General features: G+C 44.0%; 1 protein-coding gene across 3 annotated transcripts in view; it reads right to left on the bottom strand.

Annotated features, from left to right (window-relative positions):
- Positions 1 to 11,667, bottom strand: part of SYT9 (synaptotagmin 9) — a 50,975-nt gene extending 39,308 nt beyond the window's left edge. The window contains exon 1 of one of the 3 annotated variants that reach the window (XR_003853239.1): positions 8,799 to 9,272. Coding sequence is in view for 2 of the 3 variants with exons in the window: in XM_029582586.1 (XP_029438446.1) it covers positions 8,799 to 8,973 (175 nt within the window). In the remaining variant the exon portion in view is untranslated. Of the gene's footprint in view, positions 1 to 8,798; positions 9,273 to 11,230 lie in introns of those variants that run through there. The other 2 variants (XM_029582587.1, XM_029582586.1) reach the window with 2 other exon arrangements.
- Between the last annotated feature and the right edge of the window lie 1,227 nt (positions 11,668 to 12,894).

Genomic DNA, 12,894 nt, shown 5'->3' on the forward strand with positions numbered 1-12,894 from the left:
GTGTCTCCAAATATTTCTGGAGACTTTATCCAAGATTAAAAATTGCCTTAATGAGAGATTATAGACTATCCTTGAATATCAAAATAACTGAGATTTTATAATCTGGCTCACATTCCATCAGTAGATATTCCTGACCATTTAGCTTTTGGTAACATGGAGGCCAATATTCAAAGTTATTGCACCGGACAAGTAGTGACTTATCCGGCGCAATGGCTGAATATACAGCTGCGATCAGGTCACCTTTTAACCAGCTAAGTACTTCTTTGGCTAAGTAATTAGCCATTCACAATAAGTGGTGGGTAGGATGTGGGCAGGTCAGGGAGTAGCTACTTATCTAGTTAACTCCGCTGCATAAGTGCTGATATTTGGACTTATCCGGTTAAGTTAACCAGATAAATTAGACTTGCTCAATGGCAGGTCTAAAGTTAAGTGAATAGGATTTATCTGAATATCGAGCCCCATGAAGATAAATATTTCAAAGGAAGTGTGTAATCTAAGTGTCATATTTGATACTAATCTTGCTTTTGATCAGCAAATCTGTACCTGTCGTGCAATCTGCATCATTTCAAGCCATTTTTATCTGAATATGACTTTAAAACAGTAATACATGCATTGCTTAGATTATTGCAATGCTTTAGAGGCAGTTACCATACTCCATGCTTACGGCATTGTAAAGTGGGCAAAATGTAGCTGCAGAAATTGTTTCAGGGTCAAGGCTTCGTGATCATGGATCTCTTATTTGATGTAGACTTCGCTGGATACCAGTCTGCTGGCAAGTGAAATTTAAGTTAATTATGATTCTGTTCAAAGCCATTCATGGTCTACAAACGGTCAGAACACGTGCTGCTGAATTCTGGATAATTTGTAAAGAGCCTTGGTATGCGCCCTAAAGCGAGTGACCAAGTTAGAAACTGAGTGGTGGCAAAAAGCAGTGGTAAACGGAATTCACTCCGAGCAGGGAAGGCGTTACTAGTGGTGCGCTGCAGGGATCAGTCCTTGGACCAGTTCTTAACATTTTTGTGAGTGACATTGCAGAAGGATTGTCGGGAAAAGGTTTGTCTTTTTGCCGATGATACCAAAATGTGCAACAGGCTAGACAACCAGGAAGGTGTGAAAAATATAAGGAGGGATCTAGTGAAGCTTGAGGAATGGTCAAGGGTCTATCGGCTAAAGTTTAATGCTAAAAAAAAATATAGTTATGCATTTAGGATGCAAAACCCAAGGGAAAGGTATGGTATTGGGAATGAAATGTTTCTAAGCACGAAAGAAGAGTGGGATCGGGAGGCGATTGTTTCTGATGATCTTAAGGGGGCCAAACAGGTGGATAAACTGATGGCAAAAGCCAGAAAGATGCTTGGCTGCATAGGGAGAGGAATGGTCAGCAGAAAAAGGGAGGTGATATTGTCCCTGTCTAGGTCCCTGGTGAGACCTCACTTGGAATACTGAGTACAAGTCTGGAGACTGCACCTTCAAAAGGATATAAACAGGATGGAGTCGGTCCAGAGGGAGGCTACTAATATGGTCAGTGGCCTTCGTTCTAAAGCACATGGGGATAGACTTAAAGATCTAAACATGTACACCCTAGAGAAAAGGCGAGATACAATAGGAGACATTTAAATATCTCAAAGATTTCCATGCACAGGAGGTGAGCATTTTTCAATGGAAAGGAGGCTCTAGAATGAGAGGTCCTGGGATGAGGGTGAAAGGGTATAGACTCAGGAGTAATCTTAGGAAATATTTCTTTACAGATAGAGTAGTGGATACATGGAACTGCCGAGGACAGAAACAGCATCTGAATTCAAGAAAGCAGGGGATTCTCTGAGGGAGTGATGGGAATTGTAAAGGTAAATTAGTTGAGTGAGTGGGCAGATTAGATAGGCCATACAGTCTTTCAAAAGCCCATTTACACGCTTAAAGTTGTGCGCATGTAAAACTCGACAATTCAATATCATAAATTTTCAAAAGCCCATTTACGTGCGTAAAATCCAGTTTTTAAGTGCGTAAATCCTTTCGAAAATTACCTCCATTGTTTTATCCAGTGACCTAAGACTACACTGGGAAAACCTCCACTACAATGGGGGTAAAAATATTCACCTCACAGAAGTGTGAGCATGCTTTTAACTGCATACAGGATGGGCAATTTGCAACGTTTTATACATGTAGAACACTTTTCACCCACAGAAATGGCACTCTTTATGTGATTAAAAATCAGATAAGTGTCAGCTCAATAGAAAAACATTGAAGAGTCATAATAATTGCTCCCCACATTTTTATTTTTGTTTTGATTGTTTTTATTCTTTGGGGATGCGGACACCCCTAATGGTATTTGATCACTGCTTACAAAATGTTCTTTGCTGACAGTGAAGAGTTGCTTATTAAAAGGAAAAAGCTTCTACCTCTCAGGATAGTGCTAATGGCATATTTCTGAGAAACGGAAGCTACTCTCATGTCAGATATGGCTTCAACCATATCAGTGGCAAAATTTGTTGCAGGCCAGTAATTATAATTTAGAGTGCAATATGAATTATTCGGCTCAACTCTTTTTCCTTACTGCTTCCTGTTTTATTAAACTAAACAAATCATTTGTATCCCATTTCTCCAACTTCAAAAGCAAACGTCAGTGGAACCTTTTAAATAACTCATAATTTACTAATAAATAATAAATGCTGTTTTAATGACATGCATAATTATAGTCCAGCATACGTAATGGTTTAATGCCTTCTCATGCCCAAGTGCCCACAATACTGTTCTTTCATATTAAATATTGAAATGCAGCTGTAAACATTCTAGATGCAATGCAAGCAAAAGCTGTTTATGTGTCACATGCTTCAGAACAGCTCAGTTAGGTTCTCTTTGTTACTTTTCCCTTGCTTCTTTTATTTTCATATTCTAAGTACTTTGGGGGAAAATTGTTCGCGAACAATGCATATGGCACATGGGTAGTTTTAGGCCCCTAAATTCAGGTGGATTTTCAGCTGAAAACCAAGGTTCCCTAGTTCAGCAGAAAATAGGCACCTAGAGGACAACGTTCTGCAAGGTGGCAAGTGCTGCTGTAGCCGGATAAATAAGAACGAGAGAGAAAAAAAAGGAGCAGGGGTTTTCCAATAACCAAATACTTAACCAGCTAAAATGTAAATATCTGCTCAGGAGGTCGCATCATCTCTCCCAGGCCTATTCTTAAGATCTTTGTATTAGATAGATTCAAAGCCAAATTAACAATCATTGTACAATAACCATTTTTTTTTCAGAATTAAAATTCTGAACAGCATCTACAAAATCACCATCCAATGGAACCACCAACTGGGTGTCATCTGCATAAAAAGATACCCCTGCATGTCGAGTGATGTTACCCCTCCCCTCCAACAGTTGCAAGGAAAAAAAATGTTCCAACAAGGTGACAGCAGGGAGCACGGAGGGACCCCACAATCTTGTGCCCGCCAGCTGTCCCCAAGCTAACACCATTCAGCTGGTTTATGGGAGGTTAAAAATATTGAAGCTATGACCACTTCTAGAACTGAATAATTTTAAACTGGTCATGCATGCATTTGCTATTTCACATCTAGACTATTGCAATGCATTCTTAGCTGGGCTGCCACAAGGTCTTACCAACAAATTACAAACTGCTCAGAACGTGGCAGCAAGGCTTCCGTGGATTAAATGCTTCCATTTATGACCTGGGTGCACTTTAAGATCCTTCCTGACTTTAGTATTCAGAGCTCTGAAAAGGGGAGGAGGGGGGGCGGAGGTACCTCAATATTTGGGAGAGAAGTTCTCCAGGATTGTGGCTGAGAAAATAAGGGTGGAAAGATCGGCATTCAAAAAAAAGTACAAAGGAACTCAAAGAGAGGAACACCAGGGACGAATATCTGGTGATGCTGAAGGAAACGAGGAAAGAAGTCAGGGACCGTGAAAGCTTGGGTGGAAGAAAAGATCACCAAAGAGGTAAAGCGTGGTGAGAAGAGGTGGCACTGTAAGGCTGAAAGGAGATGAGGAGCAAGGTGTAGAGATAGATGAACAAACAGCAGATGGATTAAACACATTGGTGAAGGACCCTCGCTGGCTAGCAAGAATGCAGATGAAACCCCCAAGGGGGAAGACTCGGGGGGGGAAAAGTTGGTGGATGTGTGGAATGGCCTTGCGGAAGAGGTGGTGAAGACAAGATAGGGAAGATATGATGGAGACATTTCCATGCAAAGGAGGCTGTAGAACAAGGGGGCCATGGGATGAGAGGAAAAGCGGGTAAACTCAGAAGTAATCTTAGGAAATATTTCTTTACGGAGACAATAGTGGATGCACGGAACGGAGACAGTATCTGAATTCATAAAAGCATGGGTTGAATACAAGGGATCTCTGAGGGAGCGATGGGAATTGCAAAACTAAATTAGTTGGGCGGATGGGCAGAGTAAATGGGCTATACGGTTTTTTTCTGCTCTGATGATTCCCATGGCATGGAATAACGCATCTCTTGAGATTTGGCAGGAACCATATTTGACTTTTTTTTTTTTTTTTTTATTTAAGTGAAAGACCTGGCAGTTCTCATGCTAATGGGGTTTTGTAGATGATATGGGGCTTCTGTATGCGTGGTGGGAGGTTATTATCACAGTGAGAGAGGGAGATCAGTGGGTAGTGGTGGATTTGATAAGAAGATGCTCCTGCTTGGGTTTGGGTTTTATCTGTTGCGTTATGAATTGTATATATTGATGGTGTACACCGCCTTCGAGGTCTTGTGATCAGAAGCCAGTAAGAGATGTTTTTAAATACTGTAAATAAAGCATACAATGACATGTCAACTTAGGGCCTAGTAAAGTGCTTCTCCAATCAATCAACGCAGACAGATTAAGGTCCAACCAACAAACCAATAAGCCCTTTGAAAACCCTGCAGGAAAGCCATTGGTATATTCTAGATTAAAGCCGACAATTTCTGTTCCCATATCCTTTCCTTGCTGCAGCCTTGCCATGTTTAGGCACCTGTCGCTTCCTTTGCTACATATAATAGCTCCTTTTTGATGGCGCACGAAGGGTTTATATTTTTCCATTTATCACTAGTGTTTTTGATTGTTGCATCTCACGCTCCAAGCATATGCAGTCTTGGTCATGGCTGTTATGGTCTCTAAATAAGAGCTACCTCTGGCAACACACAGTCATGAAGCGTACCTAGCAGAGAGGCCAACTCGACTGACTCGATGTGCTTTGCATTTGCCTTAGGGTTGAGAAAAGCCACAAGCACACCCTAGTGTGAAGCAGATGCTGATACCAAGGAGCTTTGGCAGCAGTCAGGGTTTTGCTAGACACTAAATCAGCCAGCGTGGTACGGATACCTTGGAAGATTTCTTTCTGTGCACCTACAAATAAACACAGCCCTTGCAGAAGTGTTGACAATCTCTCTCGTGTATGTCACAAATTAATTTACTTTCAGCATTCGGCAGTTGTCTCTTTCATCCAGTGACATCTTTGCTGGTGGCAGCACCAGAGTCCAAGGAGGAGGAGGAGGACCCTGCCTCCCTGGCCCAGGCTGCCCCATCTGCCCTCGTGGCCATTTTGCACACAATGGTGCAGAAGCTGCAGGGCACAAGGGGCACTAATGCCGCCCTCACCAGGGAGATGACAGCCTTGAGGGGCCAACTTAAACAAATCGCATAGTCGTGGGATCAGTTACCCTGTCAGCCGAGGCCTTTGAGACTGAGCCCTTACTGTTTATTGGTTGCTTGGGGGGGGGGGGGGAACAAGAATGGTAAGTTACATAAATAGTTTGGGGGGGGGGGGGGGGGGGGGGGAGGTAAATTTTCAGATGAACTTAAAGGGTGGACACAGGGTAGGACATTATGTGGATGAATAAACATTATCACATAATACACATGGACATCATATCTCAGTGCATAACACAAATTGTCATTGAAATGATTTTCCAAATAGACAGACTACAGTGCCATCCATAAAAAAAAAATAACACCGCGCAAAGGAAAAGAAGAAGATCAAAGGGCTCTTAAAACTACATGCAACGTACAACTTCTTTGGGATGAAATCTGTAAATCCCCCTTTAATTCCTGGCAGAGATGTAAAGTAGTGGGTCGTCTAATGAAATCCTGCTCATCAGACAACTGAAAAACCTGGTCCTACATAGAATTTCTGGATTTCATCCCTTCCCACACGCACGACTCAAAACCCTGCATGCTGCCACGTGCAGAACCAACTGTGGTATCACGGAAGCACCAAACCCCACCCCAAGGAGCCAGGAAGCCCAATGTCACCCGTCAGCAAATCCGAGCGGCAAGAACTAGAACGAAGCGCAGCTCTCTCAGAGATACCCCTTTCATAGCCGGTGACCGGAAGTACACGGACTCTGGACACTTTGAAAATCTGAACCAAAACCGCCAGTATAGTTTAAAGGTGAGCTGAAATGGGCAAAGCCAAAAGGGCATCTTTAAGAAAAACAAACATTGAAAGCAGACCCCAATTAGGAAAATAGGAGAGAGCCACTAAGCATTGGCAAGTCAGCTGTCAAACAGTAATGAGGCCGGCCAAGAAAATAAACAAACACGTCTTCAAGTACAGTCCAGGTAAAGTACTGTGGTGCTGGCATTAGAAATGGGGGCCCTGGGGTTGAATAAGGCACTGGACGGGAGGGAGAAAGAGGAGCACTGGATTTACCAGGGAGGAAACGAACATTATTTAAACAATTGGAAGAGTTTGGTGGGAGCCTCAATTGGTAGGGGAGCGACAAAAAAATCGAGAAGTCCATGGGAGAGGAAGCGTTGCCCTACTGCGGATCGTGAACTGCTTAAAAGGACAGGAAACAGAACGTAGGACTAAACGGTGAGTTTTCCCCAATCGGAGACAGTCCCCAGGGATCTGTGCGGAAACGTGCGCTGTCCTGTCTCCCACAACACTCGCTTTCCCTTGCTCCTTTCCATAGGGAGGATCATTTTAAAAGCGGTTCCCATGGGTAGATCAGTGGTTTACCATCCTGATATGTAGGTAAATAAGTGCACATCTCCTGTTTGCCCATAAGTTTACCTGAACTAAGTGGAAGCAATTCCCGAAGGCCTTGCAAGGGGAGGGGGTTTGAACTTGAAATGTGCAGTTTCAGATTTTCAAAACTACGCACACACACTTTCTTAAAACTTCTCCATGCAGTTGACAGCAGGTGTAATTGTAAATTTAGGGGGATAATTTTCCGTGACCACTCTGAGAACTGGAATAGGTTATATGCACTTTAGGCGGGCTGTTTGAGAATTGCCCCCTTAGTTCTCATTGGAGCGCCACCTCTGGTTCTCCCCCTGGCTTCATCCACATAGGAATAAATCCACAAAAGGCTTAGTCGGGCTTTACGCAAGTGACTTCATAGAGGCACCGAAAAAGCCTCCCAACCATAAATCCGCCCCATGCATAGCAGCTAAAAAGTGTTTGCACATTTCAATATGAATGGACTTACTTGTACAAAAAAAAAAGGAGCCGCTCACGAGGCGGGGGGGGGGTGTCTATTATTTATTTATTTTATTTAAAATATTTCTATACCATCTTTAACATTATATAACTGATCAAAACGGTTTACAATGTAAGTTAAGAGTAAGTTAGTGTCATATACTATAAAATAAAACTGTAGTAATCAATCATAAAATAAGAATAGACCGGAAAACCGGAATATTTCTAGAAAAATAAAATATAAATAAATTAAATAAAATAAATAAAAAATAGAAAGTTCGGAGAAAAATGCAATATGGTGGTCAAACCTTGCTAATCTGGCATCTGGCACATTTATAACTAAACTCCCTAATAAAATAAAAATGTTTTTATTTTAATAACCAAGTAAAGTAAGAAAAACAAAATCGAGAAAGCCTGGCAAAAATGATACAACTCTCGCTAGTTTGCCTGATTGTTATTGGTTTGAGTCATGGATGCAAAAGCTTCTTTAAAAAGGTGAGTTTTTAAAGTCTTTACTGCTGGAGATTTGTCTCAAGTTATTTGGGAGAGAGTTCCACATTATAGGGCCCGCCAATGAGAACGCCCTTTCTCTTGTGATGTTTAGCCTAGCCAGCCAAACTGTAGGTACCTAGAGCAAATTCTTATTTAAAGATCATAGGTTTCTGGATGGTCTGTAAAGTCTTACGGAGGTTCACAGCCCTATGGAGCCATATGGAGTCTAGATCGGGATATTAAATTCTGTGGCATGTAACTCCACCCATGGATATAGCAGGTGCAAGACACATACGTACTTTTGCACCTACGCAAGTTCTGATAAACTACCCTGGCAGGTCTTCTTTTAAAATGTACGTGGGTGATTAGCCACCCCAAGCAGAAACACAGCATAAGAACATCAGAGGTGCCACGCGGGGGTCGATTAAGCCCAGCATCCTGTGTCTGACTATGGCCAACGTAGGTCACAAGCGTATGGCATGTCCCAAGGGTAGATTCATTCCTTTGGGACTGGTCTGGGGAAGGAGCAAACAGAGCAATCACCCGGGACCCCCACTCCCCTGACAAAACAGAGCAAGATCTCGGCGGCAGAGCTTCAGCTGGGCTCACCCCTTTAAGTTTCTGCACCAGTCTGTCTAACCCCGGTCCTTGCCTCTTGCCAGCGACTGCGTCCCCCTACCCACCCTGGCAAACAGGGCCTCCTCTAGTTATTTACTGATGGAAATGTTATTGGGGGAAATCTTTACCTCACCAGTTCTAACCACTTGCTCCTGGCAGAGTCTAATAATAAAACATAAAATGAAACAGCAGCAATTAAAATCACAACTACAAATTAAAACATACAAGCCAAACCACTGACAGACAAAGCAACAATCAATACATACCTACAGCACTGGGGTCCACAAAAAGAGAAAAAGCTGCCCAAGCCCCCGGTATCCCATATCTCCCATCCCCCGCCACGCTGGCAAAGGCCGGCTGAAAGAGACAGGATAACCTTCCTCTACACGGAGATCTAGGGGCAACGTGTTCCAAAATAAAGGAGTAATTTGCAGAGTCCATTAACCGCACTTCTTTAGCTGAAATGGCAGCAAGCAATGCCTGAATGCCAAGGTGTTAAAGGCAACCAGCTGCATACTCAGGAAGAACAGACTCTAGGGCCTTATGTCCAAATCCTTGAGGGGCCTTAAAAACAAGCACCACCGTTTTAAAAAAAAAATCGGACATGCCAGCAAACTGGGAGCTACGACCCCCGTTTGGCAATTGTGCATCTCCCCAGCGGCGATCAATCCCCACTCCCGCACAATGTATTGCCCCTGCCCGCAATTGGACACCTCCTGCCAGTGATGACATCCCTCCTCTGCCCCAGTGCTCAGACCACACCATCACCCCAGTGATCATGCCCACTAGTGGACAACCGGGCCACTTCCCCCACCGGCCATCACTCTCCTGGTAAATCAGGCCCCACCCTGCTGGTGATTGCCCCCCCCCCACTGGCAGTATCCTTCATCTGGACCCCAGGACCTGGTTTCCCCAGCACCGGGATCCCATAGCCTAGACCCCCCCCCCCCCCCCTTAGTGGCACACTAAGATTTAAAAGCCAGCCCTTAAGTGAAGCTAAATTTAGAAAGGGTTAGTGAATAGGGTGATGATAGGTAATGAACTTCTTAACACCTTACTTGCCTATTTTGCATGCACCTGATTATTAGTTTTTAGCAGGTGTATTTCTGATTTAGCACAGGTTTTTAGTGATGATAAATCATTAGTGGCAAGGTTGCTATTTAGTGACTTGGTTCTAAATTGTCATTTAATCCAGAGAGTCAGAAGTACCAAGTAGCACAGAAAGGCTGAGTTTGTCAATTAAACATATGCCATTAGGCTTATAGCATTAAAGAAATGAGAACAATATATTTGGATTAGGATTTTGAAGTCATAACATTTTTCCAGTAATCTCATGACTTTAACAGTTTAAAATGGTAGCGTGAAAGGAAAAGTTACTGAAGCATTACCACAGAATAGAAATTAAGTACAGTAGCTACTTTAATTCACAAACTACTAGAAAATGCTCAGACTCCTTGGATTAGTGCCTCATTTAAGATTTATCATCCTCCACGTTCATCTCAACCTCGGCTGTTGGAAGTACCTTCAATAAAGGCGGAGTATTTGGATAAGACCAGGGAGAAAGCATTTACAATGGCAGGTCCACCATACTGCAACAGTCTGCCAGAATATTTACCGCTAACGCTGTGTCCAAAAAGATTTTAAAAACTATTGCAAGTGTTTTTATTTCAGTTAGCATCAATCTTGAGGAAGCTTAAGTCAGTGCTGTTTTGTCCACCAGTACTGAGCAGGGTGGGGATTTTGAGATGGCTGTTTTTCTTGTTTTATTTTAGGAGTATGATACATAGTTGTTCTTATTGCTATTTTATGTTTTATGAGTATTTTATTTGCTATTTTGCTTTATGTATGTCGTTTTGTAAGCCACATTGAGCTTGGTCTAAGTGATAGATAAATGTATTAAATAAGTAGCCAGTCCCCACATGTGATTTTAATAATACAGGAAAGTCATACTATAACCAGGGGAATCTGATGTATCAGAGTAGTTCTTGTCATGTGTTACATAAAACTTTTTCTGTTAACAAAATAATTTAACATGATAGCAAATGGAATTACATGTTTTCAATGTAGTTGCAACTATAGAAAACAGTGAAGGGGGACTGTTCAGCAGTTTGAGATCAATGATATTTAGTTTACTTTAGTTTTTTGTTTTTTTTTTCGTAAGTGAAAAACCTGCTTTAGTACAGCAGCTAAATATTTGTTTAGGTACATTTTTTTTGTTTATATTTAAAATTCAGATCTCAGTAAGACCTGAATAAACCAGCAAAGTGCTGTTTGCTGCTATCATATACTCGGTTGTCAAGCCTCAAACTACCAAATGTTTGGAATGTAATAAAACATGATATTTTTTTTTGTTGTTGTTCTTAACAGAAACCGAAAGTTTTACTACTTTAGGAAATAAACGTCTAAAACAACAAGAGACTTCGGGGTTTTTTTTTTCTGGAAGTTAAAAAGGGGGAAGGGCAGAAAAGGTAAAACTAGCATTCTTTTTCTTTTGTTGCAGCATGATAAATATTTCAGTATTGTTTTCAGCCTGGCCAGCGTTAAGTTTGAGTGCAGTTGTAAGACAGTACAAATAATCATCATCATCATCATCATAATAACGATCGCGCTACAAATCCGCGCCCCCATTGTTCCTCTGCCGCCGGAGCGGGTTCTAGACAGCGCCCCATGCCCAGGGCTCTGGCTCTACCGCGAGTACCTGAAGGGGGAAGCCGGGGGCCGGCTCGATCCCGCAGAAAGTACAGGAAATCGCGGCAGCTCTCATGCTCCAGGGTCCCGTTGGCGCACAGCTCCGCCAGCAGCTCCAGCGCCTTCAGACAGATCTCCTCCTTGCCGTCTGCAGGCATTTCCCGTCACCATCCTTCTGAATGAAGCCGCGCGCGCGCTCTCGCTCCGCCCCCCCCCCCCCCCCCCGGGAGCGCGCTAGAACTTAGCGCAGCAGCGCCGGGGGCCTCCGCTCAGCGCGCTCCGGGGGGGCCCACTCCCCGATCGGCGACTTCGCTCGCCACCGGTTGCTGCCGTCGCCCGGGGCTTCATTTGCAGCCGCGCAGTTGCTGAAAATCTGCCGGGGAGGGCGGAGGGGAAACCGCGCTCAGTGGTGGCATTTCGTGTTTTTCTTTTTTTTTTTTTGCGGGCGATGGTCCGGGGCTTTGCGAAGCGGCCGCTAATTAGCGTCAGCCCTGCCTGTCAGCAGCTCTTCCCCGGAGTTTCATTGGTGCGGCTCCCGCTGCCTCCAGCACGCCCTAATTTGCTTGTTTACTGTAAATGGAGAATTCATTGATGGATGACTGTACAAAGGAGAAAGGAGGGCTTCAGGGCGCGCAATCAAACGTAGTGGGATTTTATTTATTCTTAGTTCTTGTGGGTTGAAGAGAAGGCGCGTGCATAAACTCGTTCGGTCACATTCAATGAAGTAAACGCGTATAGTTAAGCCCATTCGTGCCAGTATCTCGGTGCATCGTTAAACTATAAGCTACTACTCACTCTAATTGCAAACGGATAATTAATGGATAAGATTTCCAGAGAGGTCTGGCCACCTAACTTCAGCAATTAGGCAACCAGACCCGCGCGGTGTGAAAAGATGACACCACCCACACCCCTTCCCTCCCTGCCAAAATGCAGGAGGTCAGAGAGGAGGAAAGCAGGGGAGAGAGAGCAGTGACTTTGAGGGCCATAGAGATATTTTTTTTTTACCACTAACCCATAATAAGTTTAAACTAATACTGCTGTGCACAAAATCAGAGGTAGCCGCACACACCTGCTTTCAACCCTCCCCCAAATCCTTTAGCCCCCCCCCCCCCATTGATCCCACTCCCCCTTACTGCTCAGCAATGGACATTTCCCTTCTCATCCCCCCCCCCCCCCCCATCGAACATCGATCTCTCTCCCTTTATTCAGGCCATGCCACTCCACCAACAATCAACTCCACACCCCCACACTGGACCCTGATGACCATCAATTGCCCCCCACCTGTGGCTGTCCCCATTCTCCCCCCACTGAATATCACACAACTTCCTTCTGGATATAAATATATGACACCCCCCCCCCCCCTTCACTGAGCATTAAGGTCCCTGGGGATCACACCCCATCTGCACTCAGCCCCTGACCGCAGCGGATTAGGCAGTAGGCACCCTTGTGCTGGATGCATCTCCAGGATGTAGGGCAGCACGTGCCGAAGATTACCACCACACTGCCCATTCTGGCCCCGGGACCTGGACAACCCTAGCTTGCCGTCCGTCAACAGGTGAAGAGGAAGGAGGGGCCTCTTAATCTCCTTCCTGCTTTGAGTCGTGTGTCCTAACCCCTCCTAGCAGTGAAGAGAACCTTCAGCCAAATTCTTAGCATTTGCCTAGGAGGCACCAA

Source organism: Rhinatrema bivittatum, chromosome 17, assembly GCF_901001135.1.
Source record: "Rhinatrema bivittatum chromosome 17, aRhiBiv1.1, whole genome shotgun sequence".
NCBI lineage: Eukaryota > Metazoa > Chordata > Amphibia > Gymnophiona > Rhinatrematidae > Rhinatrema > Rhinatrema bivittatum.